We start from the raw sequence: 23622 nt of genomic DNA, 5'->3' as shown, positions 1-23622 counted from the left end.
CCATACCCCGGCCCGGACCCTTTGCCCCAGGCTGAGGGGGCTCGGCGGGGGGGGGGTGGTGGTGGTTGCATAGACCCACGCGTGACAGTGGGGGGCGCGGGAGGGGGGGCCTCAGCCCCAGTTCTTCGCATTCCCCCGGGGGGAGCGGGGAGGTGGGGGGCCCCACCGTGCCCTCCCCGCCCCGGATGCCCCGTTTCCCGCCTGCCGGCCCCGCCGGATGCGGATGCGGAGCCGCTCGGGCCCTCCCCGGGGGCGGCCGTCGCCCCCCCCCTCCTCCCGCGGCCCCGCACCCTGGGTGGGGGGGGGTCCCGCCGCGCTTCGCCCCCCGCCGAGGTCCGCACTTGCGAGACGCTCCCTGGCTGTTTCAAGGCTCCCCCCTCTCCCCAGCACCCCCCGCAACCCCAAAATCCCCCTTCCCAAACCAGCACGACCGGGAGGTGGAGGGGGTAATTGGGGGGGGGGCTGACCCCCCCGTCCTGTCCCATGCTTCCCCCCCCACCACCTCCGGGAAGGGGGGACCCCCCCCCGCTCCCGGGGGCCGCGCTTGTTTATGTGAAGAATTTCCCCTTCCTTAAAAGGGCGATGCCGATCGGGGTGGGGAGGTGCCTCCCCCCCCCGCCCCCGCTTTGGCCCGGCTTCGGGCTGCTTGAAGGAGGAGCCAGAGCGGTGGGACCCACCGAAAGGCGGGGTCGTCTGTGTGTCCACCCCCCCCCTCCAAGGGGCGCAGCCGAACCCCGTCGCCGGGGCCGCCACCGGCCGTGGGGAGGCGGAGCAGGGACCACCCCCCACCCCACGGTGGCTGCAAGGGGCACCCCCACCCGGGGGTCGGGGCTGGGGGGTGCAGGGTCCAGCCCCACGGCTCCTCTCGGGGACAGGGGGTCCCTAGGGCTGTGCCTGCGGGCATCACCCTTTTCTGGCCGGGACCCCCGCCCCAGGGTATCCCCGGACCGGGGGCACCTGCGTGGGCTCAGCTTTTAGCAGGAGGTGCCCGGCTCGAGGTCCCGGCTGTGGGTCAGCACTCCGTGGGGCAGAGCTCCCCGGGCCGTGGTAGCTGGGGGAACAGGGGACAGCATAACCGGGACCCCAGCCTGGGGGCATTGGGGTGGCACAGAGGGGTCCCAGAGGCAGGGGTGCCTTTCTGCCCTGTACCCACAAGCTGCAGCCCATACATCCAGCTGGGGTCTGCCCGCTCCTGGCCTGGCCTGGGGGTGCAGGATGAGGCCCCTCATCCCACAAGCCCTGTGTCCCCAGCTTGTCTCACAACCCCAAGATGGGGACAATGTCCCCCCGGGCTCCCCAGCTGCCCCATCTGCCCCTGAGCAGGCAGCAAAGCTGGAAGCGATGCTCCAACTGCCGCTGCAGGCGTCTGGCCTGGAGACTTTCCTAATTACATTAATTAGAGGACAAGCAGGGCCTGGCTGAGCTGGGGCTGCTGCCTGCTCATGGCTCGTCACGGAAGGAAGAGAAGGATTCGGCCAGAGGGACAGGGGTCCTGGTGGGGACAGCGTGTGGCCTCCACGGCTGTCCCCACGGTGGGCAGCATCCCCTGGCACCCACCGGCAGCACAGCCCAGGCCAGTCAGCCCACTGGGGACGAGGCAGGCATCCTGCCCGGCTCCACCTGGGCTAAAGGAGCAGCACAGGTCAGCCCAAAATAGAGAGCGGAGGAAGCACAGCCTCTTCCTTCCTCTTCCTCCTAGCCGGGCAGGGGAGCCGGCTGCCTCCCTCTCCGGCACCGCGGAGGGGCAGGGAAACTGAGGCACGACCGCTGCCCACCCTCAGAGCAGGCAGAGGAGGTGGCAGGACGCGGTGTCCCGGTTCCCAGCCACAGCCCGGTCCCTGCCACGGCTCCCCCGCGGGATCGTGGTGCCGGGGTGCCCCTGTGCCCAGCTGGGAGACCGGGAGCCGCAGGTGCAGACTGGCTTTTTGCTCTGGAGCTTTTCCACCGCCTGCCTGGTCCCGCCGGCCCCGCAGCATCCCGACTCCCCGGGGGGGTACGGTACCTCCCGATGCCGGACCCCGTTTCCCAGAGGGGTCACCTGTGGGCATGTGTCGTGCCCCCCCTCGTGTCCCACGCTGGCGGGGGGGGGGACACACAGGTCCCCTCCCAGACTCGTTTCCCACCGTACGGGGGGGCTCAGCCCCGGGGAGCCGGGGGGGGCAGAGCGGTACCCGGGTGCGCTGCTGCGGGCATCGCTGCCTCGCCAGTGCCCCTGGTGTGTCCCCCCCCGGGCCAGAAAGGACAACCTCAGCCCCCGAAACTCCCAAACGGCAGCTGGGAGAGGTGGAAAGACCCCCAAACAAGCTCAGATGGGGAATTTCCAACCTGCTCTGCCCCCGGGGAAGGGCTGAGAGAGGGCACAGCATCTCCTGCCGCCGAGATGGCAAGGGGGGAGGCGACCGGGACCGGCTGGAACCCCCCCCCCCAGGGTCGGTCGCTGCCTGGGGGCACGGAGGTACGAGGCTGCTGGGGGAAAGGGGCTGGGGCTGGAGGATGCCAGCACATGGGGGGCTTGGGGGGGGGGCACGAGTTTCTCCTGAAGGGGTTGTTACAGCCTCAAGCTCCCGTAAGAGCTGCTTTTCGATGAGCACCTGGAAACAGCCGCGCTTCCCCCCGAAGGCAGGAGGAGACGAACTGCAGGGGGAAGTATATAGATCGATGATATATATATATATATATATTAATTTCCCAAATAATTGGGAAACTGTAGGGGAAAGAGGGAAATAAAGAAAAAAGCAGGTGGTTATTGGTGCAGCCCCCCGGCATCTGTTGCCCTGTACACTGGCCTGCGCTGGCAGTAGGGAACCTGTCCCCGGGGGGAGCTGGTGACCCCCCAGCCTAGAGCCACCGGCTCCAGGGGTCTCCGCTCCGGGGGACACCCAGCATGGCGGGGGGGGCTTCATATGCCGGGAGTGGCTGCAGGGGGGTCCTTCCCCCGGGGCCGCCAGCTGAATGGGGGGGGGGTGTGACATCTGGGGGGGTGACAGCAGGGCTGATCCCCCTCTCCATTATCCCTCAGCCGGAGGGCTGTGGGGGAGCCCCGTACGACCACCGCGGGGGGGGGTGTGTGTGTCCTTTCTAGCCAAAGAAGCGCCGCACACGCCTCCCCAGAGGCCGCCAACCCCCCTGCACCCCCGATGCCGGTCGCGTCTCGGTGGGGACCCCCCGCTCCTCCCCCGCGGGGGCGGGTGCGGGGAGGCGGGAGTGGGAGTGGGAGGAGGAGGAGGAGGAGGAGAGGCCCCCCCCCCGGCGTTGCCCTTTTAAGGGGTTCCTTGAAACCGCGCCCGGGTTCCATGTTTGCAGCCCCAGCCCGGGCGGAGGAAACTCCATGTTGTAACAAAGTTTCCTCCGCGGCGCCGCTCCCGCGCCCGCCGCCCCGCGCCGCCGCCGGCCCCCGCCCCGCCTCCCCCCCCCCGGGGGCCGCGCCGGGGGGGGCCGCCCCCTCCCATCCCCCCCCCCCCCCCCGGGCGCCCATGGAGCACCAGTCCATCATCGCCCAGGTTAGCAGGGAGGAGGGGAGCGCCCCGCTGCAGGAGAAAGGTAACGCGGGGGGGGGGATCCCTTCCCCCCCCCCCCCGGTGCGGGAGAGGGGGGCGGGGGTGGTGGGGAGAGGTCTTCGGGGTCTCCGGTATCGCGGGGCGGGGGGGGGGGGGGCTGGAGGCCTACGGGCGGCTGCTTTCGGAGGGTGTGATGAGCTGCGGGCGGTCTCAGCCTGCCCCCGTGCGTCCCGCTGCTCCGGGGCTGGAGGGGGACGCGCTGGGGCACGGGGGGGTGTGTGTGTGTGGGGCCCGGGGCTGGGAGGGAGCGGGGTTGTCTGCACCCACCGGGGCGCGGGAGGCCGTGCTGCGTCCCCTCCCGTCCCCCCGAGTCCCGTCGGTGACCCTGGGGTGCTTGGGGAGCTGCTCGGGCCCCGGCGCTCGGCCTATCTGCGCTGTTTCCTCCGGAGCCGGGCGGGGGGGGTGCACGCAGCGCCGGTGGGGAGACTGAGGCAGGGATGGGGGGGCGAGCGCTGGGCACCCCGCTGCAGTCCGGGGCACAGCCCGGCGCCCCGTCCCGTCCCGTCCCCCCACGTCTCCTGCGCTCCCTCCACGCAGCGCAGGGGGTTTAGCGGGGAGCGCTGCCTGCGTGCTGCCCGCCGGCCGGGGGAGCTGGCGGGGCCGGGGGGACAAGCGTGGGAACGGGCTCCGTCCCCAGTGCGCAGCTCCTGCCCCACGGGCTCCCTGCTGTGGGGCGCCCCACGGGGCTGCCGGGGAGCGGGGCCCTGGCCCGGTTCTTGGGGGGGGGGCTGCGGCTCCTGGCCCAGGCCGGCCCCGCTCCCGGCCCGGGCTGGGCTGGGGGCAGGATCCGGCCCGCGGGGCCGGTGGTGAAGGGGCTGGAGCCGTCGCGCTACCCCCGGTGCCCGGGGCGGGCAGGAGCTGCCCCTCTGCCTCAGTTTCCCCTTGATCCGCCCAATGGGGGCTGCGGGAACGGCGCCCAGGGGCGGGCACGTCGCTCTGATTGGTTTCTCGCCTCCGGTACGCTCGAGTCGGCCAATGAGAAGGGGGGGCTGGCTGGGGGCGGGGGAAAGAGGGTCTGTAAGCCCCGCCTCCCTGGGCGAGGCCCCGCCCACAGGACCGCCCACCCGCGTGGGTCAGTGCCCCCCGGGGAGGGACAGCGGGGACGAGCCGGGGGTCCACGGGCCGCAGCGGCCGGGACAGAGCCCCGCTCTGTTATTGTAGGGTCTCCAGCCGCGGTGGGGGGCCCACGGGGGTCACCCGTGGCAGGGGATGCGCCCGGGCGAGGGGCTGTGGAGGGGAGGGGGGTGTCTCCAAACACTCGTGTCCGCGGCGCCGGCCCTTGGCGGGGCAGGAAAGGCGGCCGGATGGGTGCCGGGGGCTGATAAGGGCATGGGGGGGCTCCGGGGGGCTCCCCCCGGCACCTCCCATGTCCGGCACCGACACCCCGAACCCGGCTCACCCGCCCTCCCCTCGCCGTGCACGGGGCTGGGGGGGAACCCGTGTGCCCCCCCTTTACACCCCACTTCCCCCCCCCCCCACTTCAGGTACCCAGGCCCCCGCCAAGAAGCCGCGGAGCCGCAGCATCCTCCAGTCCCTCTTCTGCTGCCTGTGCCGCGATGAGGGGGAGCCCTGCGCCGGCACCACCAGCGCCCCGCTGCTGGTGGAGGAGAACGGGGCCCTGCCCAAGGTACCCCCCACCCTGGGCACCCCCCCCCCCCCCAACCTGGCATTGGGGAGGGGGGCAGTGCTGAGGGGGGGCTGGGCTGCCCATCCTCAGTGCTTCCCCTGTGCCAGGATGGGGTGGGGGGTGTCTAAATGGGCTCCCCCCTGCCGTGCCCCCTCTCTGGGTGGGCAGGAGGGGAAGGGGTGCCCCTGGCCACCCCGGTGACCCCCTCGGGTTTCCCTGTGTGCCCCCCCCACCGCAGGCCGCCGTCAAACACCTCCTGCCCGAGATCAAGCCGCAGGATGCCAGCAAGCTGTGCGTGGTCATCGACCTGGACGAGACGTTGGTGCACAGCTCCTTCAAGGTGGGGGACGCCCCGGCCCCCTCCACCTCTCCTGCCCACCCCCCGTACCCCCTTCACCTGCTCTGCACCCCCCCCCCCCAAGCGATGCCCGGCACCCAGGAGCAGCACCCTGCGCAGCCCTGCTGGGTCGGAGGGGGTGTCCGTCCCTGCTTTGGGGGCTGCGGGGCTGGCAGGGGGCGCGTCGCGGGCAGAGGGCAGGCAGCGTTTGGGCAGGGGGTGCCTGCCTGGCGTTGACCCAGCTGTGCCCTCCCCAGCCGGTGAACAACGCCGACTTCATCATTCCCGTGGAAATCGATGGCATCATGCACCAGGTAACAACGGGGGTGAAGGGTGCCCGGTGGGCTGGGGGGGCACGGCCCCCTCTGCTCCCTCCCCGGGGACCGGGAGCCGTCCCAGCGCTCTGCACCCAGGGTCGGTCGGGGGTGTCGGGGTGCCAGGGCTGGCACCTCGGGGGGCAGAGGTGGGTGCCCATCCTCCCGGCGGGGTGGGGAGGTGGGGGAGAGGGGGGGTTCCTGGCGCAGTGCCCTGCTGCAGTGGCCGGCCCCGGGTTCAAGTAATCCAGGATAGGCTGTGGTCTGGGCAGTCAGCCTGTTCTCGGTTACTTGGCTCCGGAGCCGGCCAGACGCTTCGCCCCGGACGTGCCAGCGGGGCCGTGGCATCCCCCAGCCCACGCCGGGTAGCCCCCACGACATGGGGCGCAGGCAGCCCTCTGCCTCCCTTGCCCAGCAGGGAGCCGCTGGCTGGGCTCCGGGACACGGCTGTCCCCCAGGGTGGGCATGGGGGTGCCGGGGGGGACGGACCGGGTTGCCGGCGCCCGCGGCGCGCTGCCCTCTGCCCCGTGCCCGCAGGTGTATGTGCTCAAGCGGCCGCACGTGGACGAGTTCCTGCAGCGCATGGGTGAGCTCTTCGAGTGCGTGCTCTTCACCGCCAGCCTGGCCAAGGTGGGTGCTCCCCCCGCCACCGCCATCGCCCTCCCCTTCCCGGCCACCCCTCGGGTGGCACGACTCCCCTCGGCTGCCCACCCGTGGGCATCGGTGGCCCCTCGTCCCCTGTGTGCCTGCAGGCAGTGCCTGCCCCTCCCAGGCGCCGGCCAGGGAAACTGAGGCACAGAGTGAGCTAGCACTGGCGCAGAGCTGGGTGCCATCGTCACCGGGGGGGGGCACATGACACGGTGGCACGACGTGACCCAGTGACCCCCTTCCCGTGCCCGCAGTACGCGGACCCTGTGGCCGACCTGCTGGATAAATGGGGGGCTTTCCGGGCACGGCTTTTCCGGGAATCCTGCGTCTTCCATCGCGGCAACTACGTGAAGGACCTGAGCCGCCTGGGCCGCGACCTGCGCCGCATCATCATTGTGGACAACTCGCCCGCATCCTACATCTTCCACCCCGATAACGCTGTACGTACCCCTGGGGTGAGGCTGGGGGGGGGGGGGGGGGGGGTTATGGAGGGGAGGTGGCGGGGGGCCCCCGCCTCAGCCGCTGCCCGCTGCGCTGCCCGCAGGTGCCGGTGGCCTCCTGGTTCGATAACATGGCGGACACGGAGCTGCTGGACCTGCTGCCCTTCTTCGAGAGGCTCAGCAAGGTGGAGGACGTGTACGCAGTGCTCAAGAAGCAGCGGACTAACAGCTAGTGGCCCCCCCACCCCGCCGGGTGCTGCCAAGGGGCACCGCCGTGGCAGCCGGGTGCCTTATTTTAGGTGTGGGGGGGTGTGTCCCAGTGTGCACCCCCCTCATCGTCCTCCCCAGCCCCGGTGGGCGCGGGTGCCCTCCCTGCCTGCTGGTGGTGGGAGATGCGGGTGCCCCCGACGGGGAGCTGGGTGTCCCCCTTCCCACGGAGGAGAGGGGGGCCGTGGGTGACCCGCTGCCTTGCTGTGCTGGGGACCTGTTGGGGGGGGTCCCGTCCTCCCCCGCTGTCCCACCCCCCCTCAACCTGTGTCCCCCCCTCCCCAAAACGGTTCTCAGGTCCTTTTCCCCTCTGTGTCCCCCCGAGTGGGGAAGGGGGGGGGGGTCAGCAGCTGCTGCTTTCCACTGCCTTTGGGGGGGACTAGACCCCCCCCAACCGGGCTCTGCCTGCTGGGGGGGGCTGGCAGCCCTCAGCCCCTATCTGCAGGGGCTACGGGACAGGTTAACCCCTTGTCACCCCCCAAAAAATGGGGGAGTTTTATTGGCCTTGGTGCATAGGGCCGACACCCTACCCTTAACTCTGCCCTTGGTGCAGCTGATCACCTCGGGGGGGGGCACGTCCCTACCCCACCCTCGTGCCTTCTGCTGCCCCCCGCCTAGGGGGTGTGTTTTGGGGGGCAGCCCGGCCTCAGGGCTGAGCCCCCGGCCGCAAATGCCCCCCCCACGTGCCTTGGGACGTCAGGTCTCCATGTCGCCCCCAGCCCTGCAAGGGGTGTTCCCGGGGGGGCTCTTAACTCACCCCCTCCAACCTCAGTTTCTTCCTGTGGGGTGGGGGTCTGGTGGCCTCCGCCCCCATTCCCAGTTACACTGTGTTAGTGGGAGCCACTCCAGTCACCAGGAGGGGGGTCCCCTCTCTTGCCAGGGGGGCCACACATCCCCTCCCCATCCCTCCGCAGCTTCACCAAAGGCTGCGACTCCCAGGGGGGAGGGACCCCCATACCAGCCTTAGTGTGCCCCCCCTAGCTTTACTCCAGCCCCAGCCCCCCCCAGCTGGGGCAGGGGTGGGGTGCACTGCAGAGCCCCCCTCCCTGCAGCTTGGGGGTTACCCTGACCCCCGTGGGGTTGGGCTTGTGCCAGGGTGTCTCCCAGTCTTGAGGGACTGGGGGCTCTCAGGGAGGGTTTTTTTTTGGGGGGGGGGGGGGGGGGGAGGGAGGCTGAGCTCAGCCAGGCCTTTTTTAGCATCGCAATATGGACAATGTCTCATATCTTCTTAGGGGGAAAAGCAACGGTTTCCCAAAAAATCATGGGTGCCTTTTTACCGCTGTGCCAGGGAAGGGGGGGCAGTATCTGCGGGGGGGGAATGCGAGGGGTTTTAGCTCTCCGGTGCTGTCCAGCCGGCTCCTGCTGGCGCTCCCCTTCTCCCAGCACTGGGTGCCGGGGGGAGGCAGGGGTCCCCCCAGGCCTGCCCGCACCCTGCCTCTAGCCCCTGCCCCACGGCGGGGGGGTGGGATGGGGGACGCTGTGGCACACCCACCCCCCGGGACCCCTGCCTGCCCCGGGCCTGATCCTGCCCCTCCAGGAGGGTTGAACTCAGCACTTTATATTAGACAAGTCAAACGGCACCAGCAAAGCCCACTGCCCAGCAAGCACCCATGGGTGCTGCAGCACCCGAGGAGCACAGACCCCGTGCTGGGCACCCTTGGGGGGTCCGGGGGGGGGTCCGGAGGCAGCACTGGGGGGACTGGGGAGGGCTGGGGGACCAGATCCAAGTGCCTTCATGTGATTAAAGCTGTCAAACCATCTTGGAAAGGTGAGTCCTGTGTGTGCGCGAGTGTGTGCATGCGTGGGCATGGGCACGTGCCACGTGCGTGTCACTAGTGGGTGTGCACAGTGGGGCGGGTAGCGAGCCCCCGGGATCCCCTAAATCCCCCTGGCAAGGGGGGGATGCTGCAAGTCAGTGCTGGGGCAGCACCCTCGGGCTGCAGGGTGCCAAGGGGACACCCTCACAGTCCAGGGCAGCGCTGCCCCCCCCCCCCCGGTTGTTCTGGCACCCCCATCCTAACCCCTTCCCCCTCCTCCTGGAAAAAGGACCCTGATGCCACGGGGATGGGTATCCTACCCCTCAAGAAGGGGGGGGGGACTGAATTTACCAAGTGGGTTTTGCCCCCCAGCCTTGGGGCTTGGGGCGGGGGGTTTCTGTCACAAGTGCTCCCTTCCTCAGTTTCCTCCAAATAAGGTGTCGGACCCCTCCACATAAACTGGGGGTCACTGGGGGGGGACGACTTGTGACCCTTCCCACGGGCAGCCTGCTGCCAACGTGCAGGCAGTGGGGTGCTGGGGGGGGGTGTCTCTTAGCTGCCCCCTCCGTGCCCTCGTTGGCCCTGTGCCTCCCCTCATTAACGAAGTCTCTGTCCTCCCTGATGGCTGCACTAATTACTGAGTTCATTAGTGGCCCAGCATGTCCGGCTGGGGGGCCCGGGGAGGGGGCGAGCCCTCTGGGGCTGGCGTGGGGTCCCCCACCCCTGTGCCACACCAGCAGGCTCAGCCCTGGGACGCGGCCACCGAGCAGAGAGCAGCCACCCGGGTGTCACCCCCCACCCAAAACTCCGTGCCACACCCCCGCCGGAACCTCTGCACCCAGGTAAGGGTCCCACGGGGGACACTGGTGTGGGCTGCAGGGGGTGGGAGCTGGGTGGCATAGTTAGGAGGGTTTGGGGGTTTGCGGGGCCAGGGGAGTGGAGGGCAGCAGCAGAGCCCATCTCCGTGGCATCAGGGCACCCCCTTGTTTGTGGCTGACACCCCCCTGGTCTGGTTCGGCCCATTGCCGTTACTTCGGGGATCCTTGGGGGGGGGGGGGGGAAGTGGGTGTGCAGGCAGGACTTGGGGCTCACTGCAGCCCAGGCCTGGCGCCAGGGTGACGGCCGGGGTGCGGGATGCCTGTGGCACTCTTGGCCAGGGCTGCTGGCTCAGCAGGGCGGCCAAGATAAGGCTGCGGCAATCCTGCGGGGCTGGGGAAGAGATAAGAGCAGGACGGGGAGCCCAGGGGGCCTGCCTGCTGCTGCGAACTCCCCCCCCCACCTCCAGCTTTATGTCCCCCTTGGTCGTCCCCCAAAACCACCTTTGGGGCTGGGAGCCACTGGGCAGGACTCCAGTCCCCTCTCCTCTCTGCCAACACCCAAGGGCATCATCAGGTACCACCCCTTGGGGCTGGGGTTTGGGGGCACGGGACAGGGCACAAGGCTTAGCCATGCCACCGCTCTATGCCCTGCCCTGTGCCCCCAAACCCCAGCGCCATGCCCCATCCCTGCGCTCCCTTCCCATCCCCAAGGCCGGGACCGCAGAGATCTCCGATGTGGGGAGGGCAAAGCGCATTGAGTGGTGAGCAGGGGTCTGGCCTCCAGCTGGAGAGTGGCACAGCCTGGGGACGGTCCCGTGGGCAGGGAGGTGATGTGCCAGGTAGGGGGTGGGACACGAGGATGCGTGGGGTGGGAAGATGATGCTGCATTGCTGGTGGCACCAAAAACCCCACTGCCACGGGACTGGGCGAGCGGAGGGCGGCAGCGTAGCCCAGCCCCGTGGCATCAGCCTGTTGCTATCGCTTTGGGGAAACTTTTGGGGGGGGGGGGGCAGGCATCAAAAACCCTTCACTGTGGGCTCAGTGCCAAGGGCCAAGAGGGGAGCAGGCCTGGGAAGGGCAGCTGGTACTACAGCAGGGTACCCAGGGTTGCCCTGTGCTGTAATAGCACCTGGGGGCGGGGGGGGGGCAATCACCCCATCAGTAAGGGGGGCTCTTCAGGTGCCGAGAAGCCTTGGAGGGCCGTGGGGACCTTGACTCCGGGCTGTTCCTGCCCTTATATGGTGAACATAGGCTGGGACAGGAAGGGACAAAGGTCTCCTGGGTGCTGGCACCCGAGCACTTTGCCTAGGTACGCTCACCTGTGCCCAGCTCTGCAGGGAAGGTGAGGGGCTGGGGTGTGGGGCTGGAAGGTGGGCATGGTGGGGGACAGCACATCCCACAGCCACCACCGCTCCTGGCACCAGGGTGGCCTGGGGACGGGGCTTGGGGATCCACCCGTGCCCCACCGCGGGGCTGCGCCGGAGGGATGTCGCCCCCCTGGATCTGAGGGACGGGATTTGGGCGCTTTCAGGGCAGCGCAGCAGGACAAGGCAGCGTTTTGCGGGGCTGGGGGAGCAGAGACCACTCTGCTGGGCACCGCTGGCTGCCTGACCTGCTGCCTGCTTGCCGGCGAGCACTGCTAGCCTGGCAGAGATGGCTGCGGGCAACCTGGGCAGCACTGGGGCTGAGCCCTGGCATGCTCAGCACCTCTGTGGGGCCAGGCTGAGCCCTCCCTGGGGGGCATGGATCTGGTGGTGGGGTTGGGAGTTGGGGGGGGGGGGACTGAAGCAGGCAGCGTGTGCTTGCACACGTGTATGTGTGTGCGTGCACATGCGTGTGTGTGCAAGGCCACCAACGGTGGCCATGCCATGCTGTGCCATGTCATGCCAAGCTGAGCCGGGAGCAGGCTGAGCAGGGCCAGTTCCTGCTGGCGCTGGGGAGGAGCAGGCCACTGCGCAGCGGTGTCACCCAGCCGTTGCTGCTGGGCTGGGGATGCCCTGTACAGGGCAGGACACCGGGGCGCTCGGGGGACCCTGCTCCTGCCCACCGCGGACCCTGGCATGGAGCTGTGACAGCGCCCGTTAGCCACGGTGCCAGCCAGGCTGAGGGGGATGGCAGCCCCGCTTGTGTGCCCGCAGTCCTGGCACCGGGGTGTCGGGGGGTCCCCTCACCCCGTGCAGGTCCGGATGGGGGTTTATGGCCCAGCCAGCAGCAGACGAGGCAAGGCAGCAGATGGCACAGCAGGCTGGCTCCGTCCCAGCTCTTAATGACACTGCCTGTCATTAACGAGGGTGTTGCCGATGCCCAGGCAGGTCCCCTTGCCTGCAGCACCCGTCACCATGGTGGAGCTCAGCACCAAAGTCAGCAGGACGCTCAACAAGACCACGCCGGGCCTCCAGATATGGCGAATCGAGGTGGGGATGGGGGCAATGGGGGCACAGCCTGGGCACCCATTACCTAGACACCCATCACCAGGCTGTTGGGGGGGCTGTGGGAGGGAAGATCCCCCCTTCGTGTCCTCAGTGCCTGGGTTTGAGGGTCTCAGTGTGGCACCCAGGGTTAAACCCACCCAGATTTTGGGGCTGGGGGCAGTGGGGTGGGGGGGGGGGTCCCCAACAGGGCTGACATCTCCCTTCCTTCTGCAGAACATGGAGATGGTGCCAGTGCCCACCAAAAGCTACGGCAACTTCCACGAGGGGGATTGCTACATCCTGCTGTCGGTAGGGCAGCCTGGGGTCCCGCGGGGGACTGGGGATGGGCTCTGCCCCAGGGTGGGCTGGGGTGCAGGGAGGGATGTCCCTGGCCAGAGCGGCCTGGGGAGACAGGGACACTTGTAGCGGGCATTGGTGTCCTGCAGACACGCAAGACTGGGAGCAGCTTCAGCTACAACATCCACTACTGGCTGGGCAAGGAGTCGAGCCAGGATGAGCAGGGGGCAGCCGCCATCTACACCACCCAGATCGATGACCACCTGGGCTCGGTGGCCGTGCAGCACCGCGAGGTCCAGGGCCACGAGAGCGAGACCTTCCGCGCCTACTTCAAGAAGGGACTCATGTATGTCAGTGATCCTGGGGACCCACTGCCACAGTGGGTAATGGTGGGGAGGGGTCCTCTGCATGCCCGCCCTGGGGAACGTCCCCAGTGGGGATGGGGACAGCCCTGTCCCAGTGGGGTGGGGGAGGCAGGAGGATCTGGAGCTGGTCTCGCTCCATCCATCATCCACATGGGTGGGTGGGTGTCCCCAAACACCTCCCTGCCCACAGAGGTGGGAGGGGGAGCCCACTGGAGCAAGAAGGGGGGCCCAGGGCTGACGCTGTGTCTGTCGCCCCCAGCTATAAGAAGGGTGGGGTGGCCTCAGGCTTGAAGCACGTGGACACGAACACCTACAACATCCAGCGCCTGCTGCACGTGAAGGGCAAGAAGAACGTGGTGGCAAGCGAGGTTAGTTATGGGATGTGGGGGGACCCCAGCCACCAACCTCTGTGCAGAGATGCTCTTTGGGGTCAGGATCAGGCCAGAGCCCCCCCCAGACACAGCTGCCCTCAAACAGGGGACAGAGTGGGTGTGGGGCCACGCCACCTTGCCTCAGGAACAACCTCACCCCAAGAAGCCCTTCTTGGGATAAGGAGGAGGAATACTGGCTAGATGCATCAGCACTGAGCCAGGATGGGCAGGGGCTGTGGCGCCAGGAAGACCCAGGCGTCCTGCTGCTTGACCGTCCCCCCAATCCCATCCTACTGCAGGTGGAGATGAGCTGGAAAAGCTTCAACCAGGGGGATGTGTTCCTGCTGGACCTGGGCCAGCTCATCATCCAGTGGAACGGCCCCGAGAGCAACCGAAACGAGAGGCTGAAGGTATGGCTGGGGGGTCCCAGGGTCCCTCCCTGGAGGAAGGGGGTGACTGGCCGCTCCCTCCCCAGTCTGGGCTGACCCCTTCTTCCCTGGGTGCAGGCGATGACCCTGGCCAAGGACATCCGGGACCGGGAGCGTGGGGGCCGTGCCAAGGTGGGCATAGTGGACGGTGAGGACGAGGGTGCCTCGCCAGGGCTCATGCAGGTCCTCACGCACGTGCTGGGTGAGAAGAGGGACATCAAGGCAGCCACCCCTGATGAGAAAGTGGACCAGAACCTCAAGTCTTCCCTCAAGCTCTACCAGTGAGTTGCTGGGGATGGGTCGCCTGCGGGGGCATCTCGCAGGGTGCCAGAGGGACCCAGCACCCATCTCTGCTATGTGCCACAACTCCTGTCCCCATGGACAGCCACCAAGAGGGGTCAAGGCCACTGCAGGGGTGGGGACAGGTCCTCTGGATGCCATTGGAGCAAGGGCTCCCTGGTGCCAATAGGGTTGGTACCTGATGGAGAGTTGCTCATGGAAGCATGACCTCTGAATACAGTGGCAATGTCCCTGGGTAGCCCCATCACATCTGACACCCCTTTGTCCCTCCTCATGGCCATGGGTGAGCTACATGGCAGGGCAAGCTGCAAACAAGGTTGCCACCGTGGCAGGGCAAGAGGGTCCCTGGGTATCATCTCTGCCATGATCAGGTTGGGAAAGGGGATGGGCAGGGGACACCCCCACCCAACCATGCTACCCCAAGGTGTGGATGGGGAGGGGTTTTTCCAGTCCCATTTCTAACTCCTCCTCCTCTCTTTTCCTCTGCCAGCCTCTCCAATGCCAGCGGGAACCTGGTGATACAGGAGGTGGCGATTCGACCCCTGACTCAAGACATGCTCCTGCATGAGGTGTGTTACCCATGGGATGCTGGGGGGTGCCCAATTTCCTTGGCAGGGCCAAGATGGCAAGGTGGCAAAGCTCACCAAATCAGCTTTTGAAGGGTTAAAGCTGCCCAAAGTCCTAATTTCTGCTGTTGTCCCCCCTCCAAGGACTGCTACATCCTTGATCAAGGAGGTCTAAAGATCTTTGTGTGGAAGGGCAAGAAAGCCAACAAGGAGGAGAAGCAGCAGGCGATGAACAGGGCACTGGTGGGTGCTGGGTTAGGGAACAGTTATGGGATAGCCTGGCTGTTCCCTGGGGTGCTGGGCACCCCATGCCCACGCTCCGGGTCCGAATCCCCCAGGGCTTCATCAAAGCCAAGAACTACCCGGCCAGCACCAGCGTGGAGGTGGAGAATGATGGGTCTGAGTCAACCATCTTCAGGCAGCTCTTCCAAAAATGGACTGTCCCCAACCAGACCAGCGGGTTGGGCAAGACCCACACCGTGGGCAAAGTGGGTGAGTGTCCGCTTCTGACACTGCGGGACTCCTTGGATTGGGATGGGAGGGCTGTGGGGACCTCCATGGCTGGCGCGATGTGGGTCAGCCCTCTGCTCTTCCCCTCAGCCAAGGTGGAGCAGGTGAAGTTTGATGCCACCACACTGTATGCCAAGCCCCAGATGGCTGCCCAGCAGAAGATGGTGGATGACGGATCCGGGGAGGTGGAGGTAGGGTGGCCAGGGTAGAATGTGAGACCCTCTCGGGGCACCCCCTGGGCTGTACTGGGGGATGTCATGGTGTCCAGGGGCTACAGGGCAGGGGGATGCACTAGCATGCACGGGCAGCAGCATGTCCCCATCCCACCAGGTCTGGCGTGTGGAGAACAACGAGCTGGTGCCTGTGGAGAAGAGGTGGCTGGGCCATTTCTATGGTGGGGACTGCTATCTGGTGCTCTACACCTATTTCGTAGGGCCCAAGGTGAACCGCATCATCTACCTCTGGCAGGTGAGACCCCCAGGTTACTGACCACAGGTGGGGGACAGGGGCAGCTCTCCAGACTGGGGGTGCTCTGCTCCTATGCATGACCCCATGGGAACGGCATGAGGGTTCCCTCTTCCCAAGAGGGAAAAGGGGGCCGTGGTGGGTGCTGAGCCCCGCTCTGCCCTGCCCAGGGCCGCCAAGCCAGCACAGATGAGCTGGCCGCCTCCGCCTACCAAGCCGTCATCCTGGACCAGAAGTACAACAACGAGCCCGTGCAGGTCCGCGTCACCATGGGCAAGGAGCCGGCCCACCTGATGGCCATTTTCAAGGGCAAGATGGTGGTGTATGCGGTGAGCGCAGGGCTGCTGGGGGGGTGGGGACTGGGGGGTGGGCACCAGTGGTGACCTCCTGTCCCCGTTCCCCAGGGTGGCACCTCGCGGGCGGGCAGCAAGGAGCCCACACCCTCCACCCGCCTCTTCCACGTGCATGGCACCAATGAGTACAACACCAAGGCCATCGAGGTGCCCGTCCGAGCCTCCTCTCTCAACTCCAATGACGTCTTCGTGCTCAAGACCCCCAGCTGCTGCTACCTCTGGTATGGGAAGGTGGGTACCACCGGGCACCGGGGTGGGTGCTGCCACCCCCAGGAGAAATGTCCCCATCTCCTCTTCTTCCTCCTTGGCTGGGGCTGGTGATGGAGCAGCTGTGCTTGCTCGGCAGGGCTGCAGTGGAGATGAGCGTGAGATGGGCAAGATGGTGGCCGACATCATCTCCAAGACAGAGAAGCCAGTGATCGCAGAGGGACAGGAGCCACCTGAGTTCTGGCTGGCCCTGGGGGGCAAGTCCCAGTATGCCAACGACAAGAGGTACCAGCCCTGTGCCCAGGGGTCCCTTGTCCCTACCCACCCTTGGGGTTAAGATGGGCCACCAGTCCCCAAGCAGGGTGAGCCCCATTCCCACCACGACTGCTGCGTTGTCCCCCACCAGGCTGCAGCAGGAGAACCCCTCCGTGTCCCCCCGACTCTTTGAGTGCTCCAACAAGACAGGCACCTTCGTGGCCACGGAGATTGTAGACTTCACCCAGGACGACCTGGAGGAGGATGATGTTTACCTGCTGGACACCTGGGACCAGGTGAGCTGGGGGGGCACGGGGTGGGGGGACACCTTTGATCCCACAAGCTGATGTCCCTGGAGGGGGTGGATGACCTGCAGCAGCCAGAGGTGGTAGGGTGGAAGGCTGGAAACCCCCATGTTCCTGGCCCCACGCTGTTTTTTTCCAGCCCCCTTGCTCCAGGGGATGGCTGAGGATGGACTCCCGGTGCCATTCTCTGGGGACAGATCCTGCGTGCCCCCAACCGTGGGTTGAGCACAGCCCCAGAGGGCCCCATCTCACCCCCATGGTGGACACGGTGACCTCGTTGCAGGTTTTCTTCTGGATTGGGAAAGAGGCCAATGAGTCAGAGAAGGAGGCAGCGGCGGTGATGGTGCAGGAGTACCTGTGGAGCCACCCCAGCGGGCGCGACCTCGACACCCCCATCATCGTGGTGAAGCAGGGCCATGAGCCCCCCACTTTCACTGGCTGGTTCCCGGCCTGGGACCCTCTCAACTGGGCCGTGAGTCATGGAGGGGACTGGAAAGACCGGGGGGGCCCTTTGCAGATGGGACCAGATGTGGATCTGGCCCCAGCCAGCATCTCCAGGGTGTGGGCAGGGGCTTGCCTGATCCCTGCCCATGCTGAGGGGCTGAGCACTTTTGTCTCCTTCCCAGGACAAGAAATCCTACGAGGTGCTGAGAGCTGAGCTGGGGGACGAGAGCAGCCTCGGGCATCTCACCTCAGTAAGTAGCACAGGGAGAGGGGGCAGCCTGGGGTGGGAGGGGGCACAGAAAGCCCCTCCGTCCCCTTGGCAGGTGGCACCAAGCGGCTGCAAGTGCCTCCTCCGTTCCTGGGGCAGCCCTTGATGTGACCCTGTCTCTCGCTCCCCCCACCCCATCCAGGTGCTCACATCCAGGCACGAGGTCTTCACCAGCACCACCAGCCTCCTCCCCAGCAACCAGGAGACCTTCCCCCTGGATATGCTGGTAAACACCTCGGCCGAGGACCTGCCGCGGGGTGTAGATCCCAGCAGGAAGGAGGTGAGACGGGGCTGGGAGGCTGCTGGGGGGGGGGGGTACCAGGGGAAGCCTCCCCCGCTTTACCTCAGCCTCGTCTCTCTTCCCCCAGTACTACCTCTCCGACCAGGACTTCGAGGCTGTTTTTGGCATGAGCCGCTCCGCCTTCAGCAAGCTGCCCTTGTGGAAACAACAAAAGCTCAAGAAGGACAAAGGACTCTTCTAGGGCAGGAGCCTGGGCACAGGAACAACCCCAGCTTGTTATTTTTATTAAATAAAATGGATTTGGAGAGCGGGGCTGTGTGTTTCCCCCCAGCCCCTGGGCTCAGCCCAGGTGTGGGGCTTATTTGGCAAAGAGATGGCACAGGGGGACAGAGGTCTTGACCGGGCACCGAGGCAGCGCAGGGAAGGACCCTCAGCTCCTTTTCCCTGGGTCCTTCCTTTGCCCCCCCTGTGCTCAGAGGCGATGCACAAGCTGCCCCCACCCTGGGCACCCCCAGGGAGCCAGGGCTCCCCCATCCCACCCCAGCAGCTGCAGCTCAGGGCTAAAGGTCTGGTATACAGCTGGAGCCGCTCCCTCCGTTATCGCATGAACCTCAGTAAATACGTGCAGTACCAAAGGTAAAAGCAACAAGCCACAGGCTGAGGGGATGGCCCCTGTGTGGGGACAGACACCAGGGATCACCTTGTCCTTGCCCTGGGAGGGGAGGAGGGCATCTTCTTCCTCCTTTGGATCTGTTGGGGACCCAGAGAGGGGCTGGGGGGGTCCCCAGAGGGGTGCTCTCTGCACATGCTGTTCCTGGGCGACTGAGCAAAGTCCCAACAGCAAATGCAGGGCGGAGGTGCAGTACCCACCATCTGCGGCGTTCAGCAGGCAGCAGCCCAGACGGTGTGGAAATATGATTCCCAAACCAAGAGAGGGTTAATAAAGAGGTTTTAATTTCACAAAAATCTATCTACACATCATTTAAAAAGGGGCGGAGGGAACCCAAGAGCAAAAACTGTAAAGAATAGAGAGGAACAGGTCTGCTAAAACACAGAGAAAAGTGCTGCTCCACATCAACAGTTTAAAGAACCAGAAAGTTGGGGTGCAGGCAGAAACCTGCAGCAGCCACCCCACGGCAGGCAAGGCTGGAGTCCAGCAGCAGAGCTACATGGACAGCACCTGCCAGGGGTCCCGCACCCCTTTCTCTCTCTTTGGCGGGAAATTACAGGGATAATTAGCTCAATTAAAAGGAAAACAAAGCAGATGAGTTATTCCCAGCCCCCAACCCCACTAAGCACGGTGATCCCCACATGCCCCCGCGCCACGGTGAACCGCAGCAGGAAGCGCGGGGCTGGCCATCAGCCCTTCCTCAGGATGAGAAGGAAGATGCACGGGTGATGGTTATCCACGCTGCAGCGAGCAGGAGGTGGAAGGCAATGCAATGGCCCCAGGCGTCGGAGAGCCCCCGCTCCTCCTCCTGCTCAGCTCCTCGCATTGGTCTCAGCCTGCCGCTCCGGTGGGGAAACCAGTCCTTGCTTTGCAAAGGCTCTTTGTTCAGCCCCGCTGGCCAGGGCTCCCCAGGGACCTGTGCACACAAGCTCCAGTTCATTGACACGAGCAGTTTTGCACCTCTCGGAGTAGGGGAGTAAATCAAGACCAAATTATCGCAGTCAAACAACGAAGGGGCGAGAGAAACGGCAAGATGGGAGTTCCTTGCGTTTATATGCTGAATCACACTTGGACTAAACTAGGTTGATTCAGGAGCGGGTAAATGTTTAACCACGACTCTGTATATCTGAGGAAGAGCTTGCACGTGTTCAGGGACCGCAGCTGAACTTCTCCACCTACCTATCCCCCACGATGGGTATCCCCACCTGGAAGGGACGACCTTACTGAACTTGCTGCTGCGACAGTGGGAGCATCGGGAACGTTAGAGCTGGTGGGCAGCACGCCCCTCGGGGATTACACACCGTCTTCCCCCCGCTGCTCTTGGACAGGGAGAAAGCTGGCTTCTGCAAGGAAGGAGCTCTGCAGACACTCCTGCCAGAGTGAAGGTGCAACTGAGCTGCCGCATGCCAAACAAAAAAGCTTAAATTAATTAATAGATGTCTGCACATTCTTAATGGCTAGAATAATAAGCAAGAACTTTTCATAAAACAAGGAACGCTGGTTTCAAGCATCAGCTTTCGCACCTTGATCCAAACAAAAACTGGTTTTAAACAAAAATTACTGCACTGAAAAGTCAGGCAATGTTTGCTTTTATTATAAATTAACTGGAGTGCAGCGCCTTGCAAAAACAACCTTGCCACCCAGAAAAGCAGAGCTGACTTCTGATACTACAGGAATACCGGTTATTTACAGCACTAGCATAGGATGCGCTTGGGGAATACAAATTTGCCCTGTGGTCGGAGCAGTCCCTTCATCACATTCGCAGGGGCGATCAGTTCAAAGGACAACTCCCATGTCACCGCCTCTTCCCGCTACCCAGAATTCTACCAAAATTAGTATCGACAATAGAAAAGTATAATGCTTTGTAATAAATTAACATATACACCCACATGGGCTGCATCTTACAAGATAAATGCTCTATCATGTTTACAACCAAATGTTCACTCCTAGCCTGGAAACCAGAAAGATGTCACCCTGACCAGGTCCACTGGGCTCATCCGACACGTGGACTGGAAGGTCAGTCAGTCTTTTCACCACGCTGGGGTCCCCAAAGTACTTGGCTTGGGGAGGACTACCGATGACTGTGGCTCACTGATGCGCACAGAGGTGAGAAGAGGCCACTGAGGTATCATCCCCCTGCCAGTCTGCTAGGATAAACTCTAGTGTGGAAGTGCCCATGAAAGAGGTGCCTGCTGTCTCCTAAATCGGTGGTTTTGTCTGCTTTGCTTCAGCTGATTTATTCCTGAGAAACTCCTAACAATAGTTTAAAAAACCCAGAAACTATCTTGACAGCAAAAGAAGGTGGGTTTTTTTGGTTGTGGTTTTTTTTTTTTTAAAACAAGTCTTTCACCTCTAAAACTCAAGCTGCAAAAATCATAACTAGAGGCCAAAACAAGAGCAACTACTCTGCTTAACAGCAACAATTTCTCTGAAATGAGTAAATGCCAGCAAAACAAAACATCTGCCCTTGCTAAGTAAGTGCGAAGGTGCTGAAAAAGTGAAGTCACTAGGCTTATCCCCCCCCTGCTGAAACAAGCTATAAAAGGAGCATCATGTCTCTAAATCCAATAAAATGCAACACTTCTTCCTAACCGTATTCTGTTAATGCTGAACATGGGCTTTCTGAAAGCTTTCCACCTGGTTTAAGTTTCACAGTTTGAGCACTCTGCACTCCTCAGAAAGGAGAACAGAGGCATAGCTGCAGTAAAAACCCTCTTACCCTGGGATACGAGAAGACCAAAGCAAGACCATGGTTCCATCAAAGAGCAATTCAACTGCCAAGGGCTACCCTGCAGACCCTGCCTTTTCCCACCATTTCTGATTCACGATGACCCAGGCCTGCGCAGAAAGGGTAATGCCAGAACACTCTTTCCCTCACAGAAGATGCGAAGTGGCTGTTGCTCACCTCCTGCTACTGTTCTCAGTCTGCTCCAGGTGTTCACCTACCCCCAGAGTTACATCAAAGCAGCCCTAAGCAATATAACTTCAGTGCAAAATACTGCACACCCAAAGAGAGACCTCTCCTCTCCAAATGGTACTTAGGCAACAACCTTATTGAAGAAAATGCAGTCAAATAATAGAACTTGTAAAATGAAAGAAATCACATATATAATCTCAGGTCTAAAGGAGGATGACAGTGAATGGTGTAAAAAAAAATGACAGAGCTGCCACCAGGTATGCAATACATTCCACAGCACCAACAGTTTGTTTCCTGGAACTGTATGTAAATAGCAGAGCGCTTACAAACCCATGAATGTCAAAATGCGTCAGCTTGAGTGACTCCAAAACGCCTGTTAGCGAGATGACTGGCAAGAGCGTACTCAGTGATCTGGGTTTCCAGTGAATATTACTAACACAACACACGCCAGGTTACAGAATCTATTGCTTAAATTGCTCTTGGAGAGAAAAAAAAAAAAAAAAAAAAAGCCAAGTGATATGTAAATCTTCGCCACTCACGTCTCATATGTGAGTGGGCTTTTAAAGTTGAGTCTCTTTTTGCACTTTTTTTTTTTTATATCAGTTTATGAGCAGCTGTAGTCTTGTGGCTTGATGCAACTCTTTAAGGCTCCATGCTGACAAAATTATTTGAGGAACAATAAAAACTTCACCACAGGAGGATCGCTCTGGGATGTCAAGGTTTAAACGCGTGGTTCAGGCCCAGGACTTGCACAGATGGTTCAACAAACCAAGCGTCCCGTATTTCTACCTTTTGTCTCTTGTTTTGGCCCTGAGCTGTTTGTTACTCCTGTGTCTCTGGCACAAGTTCAGAATCTTCCTTGTTCCTCAGGAGGAACAAGGTGTTTTACTCTTCACAGAGGCTGACGAACCGATCTTCCTACTTCCATGCTAAGTGGCTGTGCATTTTTTTCTGTTTCTAGTAACTCATCGAAGATATCCCTAGGACAGAGGGAAAGACCAATAGTGAAACTTATGTACAACAACAAACCGCTACATAAGACAGCCCCGAGGGAATCGGCAACTGGATTTAATCCACAAACTCAAGTGTCACAGATCCTGGCAGAGAAAGGTGTCTTATCTGGCATCTCTAAGCAAGGCTCCTTATATCCCACAGAACTTTTTTTTCATTTATTATTACAATGAGTAAGGTCAGTGGCAAGCCTCAAAGAACAGTAACAATAGTGAAAATAACTCCTGGCTGGTAAAAGGATCAGAAGCAACACAGGACACAGTCTGTAGATGAAGTAACATCCTTTATTATAGCAACCAGTAAAGAGAGAAGGGGACAAACTGAGGCACAAACCCCCTTCTTCAGTTCTGTGTGCCTGAAAAGGTATCACTTCTACCTACAAACCCCCTCTTGCCCGTGTCCTGAGACGACCACGGCTGCAACAACACAACCGCTAGGAGCAGGGATAAGGGCATTTACAGATATCACAGCACTTAAGGGAAAAACCCAAGCTCCTTTATGATTCCTCATGCAACGAATGCATAGCTGAGACACTGAATCCTCTTCTTAAAAGATGATTTAATGCATCTTGTTAAAACCCTATGTATTAGTGACATACAATTCCATGCCTCTGAACTTGGAGCACTTCAGTTTTGTCATTGTTGCATATAATTCTGATTATGCTTTCTTCTGACAAATACATGGAGATACTTTACATCCCAGCAAAGAGGACTAGACGAAGAAGAGAAGCCCTCTTCCTCACAAACAGCAGGTTACTACTAGCAGCAAAATTCCCCAAGACACCTACTTGTGCATGTAGAAGAAGATGTAGCCGCTTCGGTCTCTGTCACACTGAACGGTGGCCTCTAGAGTTCTAGACACTTCCAGGTCATTGTAGGTGAACCAGGACTGCTTCTTGATATCATAGACATCACTGATGTAATGACCTTAAAAACACAGAACGCACCTTTCTTTTCATGCTGCAGTTCAACCAGTAAGCTGGTTAGCTAGATACCTCAGCCCAGAGACCTATGTCAGATTTAAATGCTAAAAGACCCTTAAGATCCTGCTCCCTCCATCACTCCTGGTCAATGAGCTGGTAACAAGCACAAGCAATTCCATGGACCCCACAAGCACTACGTCATCCACATGCTGAGTGTTAGGCACCACGACATCCTCAACCTGCTCCCCCACCAGCAAGCCATGATGGAAGACTTGCTTTGCTGCCTGAAATCTTCTCTGCAAATAATCCTTCTATGGTAATTCTGTATTACGGATTTTTTAAGCTAGATAAAAGATGAAGAATAAAATGTGGTATCTTTTACCTGAAGATGATGTGCTTCCGATATGGCTGACGATGCTGATGAGACGATAGGAGTGGGGAAGCTCTCCTGTCTGGGGGGGGAAGTTCAATTAAAGCTTTTAGGCATTCACTTTTGTCCCCCAAAAGGACAAGATGATTTATACCCGAGATACCAGCTTTGGCTACTGTAT

General features: G+C 62.4%; 3 protein-coding genes across 5 annotated transcripts in view; 2 read left to right on the top strand and 1 right to left on the bottom strand.

Annotated features, from left to right (window-relative positions):
• Positions 1–3297: 3297 nt before the first annotated feature.
• Positions 3298–8888, top strand: CTDSP1 (CTD small phosphatase 1). Its single transcript, XM_075028663.1, has 7 exons — positions 3298–3540; positions 5042–5184; positions 5423–5524; positions 5779–5835; positions 6373–6465; positions 6738–6923; positions 7028–8888. The coding sequence occupies exons 1-7, from the start codon at positions 3474–3476 to the stop codon at positions 7154–7156; spliced, it is 777 nt and encodes a 258-aa protein (XP_074884764.1). The 5' UTR covers positions 3298–3473; the 3' UTR covers positions 7157–8888.
• A 3201-nt stretch (positions 8889–12089) lies between these two features.
• Positions 12090–17863, top strand: VIL1 (villin 1). The gene is made up of 19 exons (XM_075028664.1): positions 12090–12179; positions 12411–12485; positions 12623–12819; positions 13098–13206; positions 13509–13619; positions 13716–13918; positions 14428–14506; positions 14648–14746; positions 14842–14995; positions 15104–15204; positions 15344–15481; positions 15649–15807; positions 15883–16062; positions 16178–16323; positions 16445–16589; positions 16882–17070; positions 17225–17293; positions 17453–17590; positions 17679–17863. Exons 1-19 carry the CDS (start codon positions 12105–12107, stop codon positions 17790–17792), a joined length of 2481 nt encoding a protein of 826 aa, XP_074884765.1. The 5' UTR covers positions 12090–12104; the 3' UTR covers positions 17793–17863.
• Positions 17864–18489: 626 nt separating this feature from the next.
• USP37 (ubiquitin specific peptidase 37) overlaps positions 18490–23622 on the bottom strand; it is a 39349-nt gene continuing 34216 nt past the window's right edge. For all 3 annotated transcript variants that reach the window (XM_075028659.1, XM_075028661.1, XM_075028660.1), the window contains 3 exons: positions 23454–23523; positions 22937–23075; positions 18490–22118 (listed from right to left, as the gene is read on the bottom strand). In XM_075028659.1, coding sequence (XP_074884760.1) covers positions 22031–22118; positions 22937–23075; positions 23454–23523 — 297 coding nt within the window. In that variant the 3' untranslated portion in view covers positions 18490–22030. The remainder of the gene's footprint in view (positions 22119–22936; positions 23076–23453; positions 23524–23622) is intronic.

Source organism: Buteo buteo, chromosome 5 (genome assembly GCF_964188355.1).
Source record: "Buteo buteo chromosome 5, bButBut1.hap1.1, whole genome shotgun sequence".
In the NCBI taxonomy this organism is placed as follows: domain Eukaryota; kingdom Metazoa; phylum Chordata; class Aves; order Accipitriformes; family Accipitridae; genus Buteo; species Buteo buteo.
Note: the sequence above shows the minus strand (reverse complement) of the source record. Positions and strands in the feature narration are given on the sequence as shown.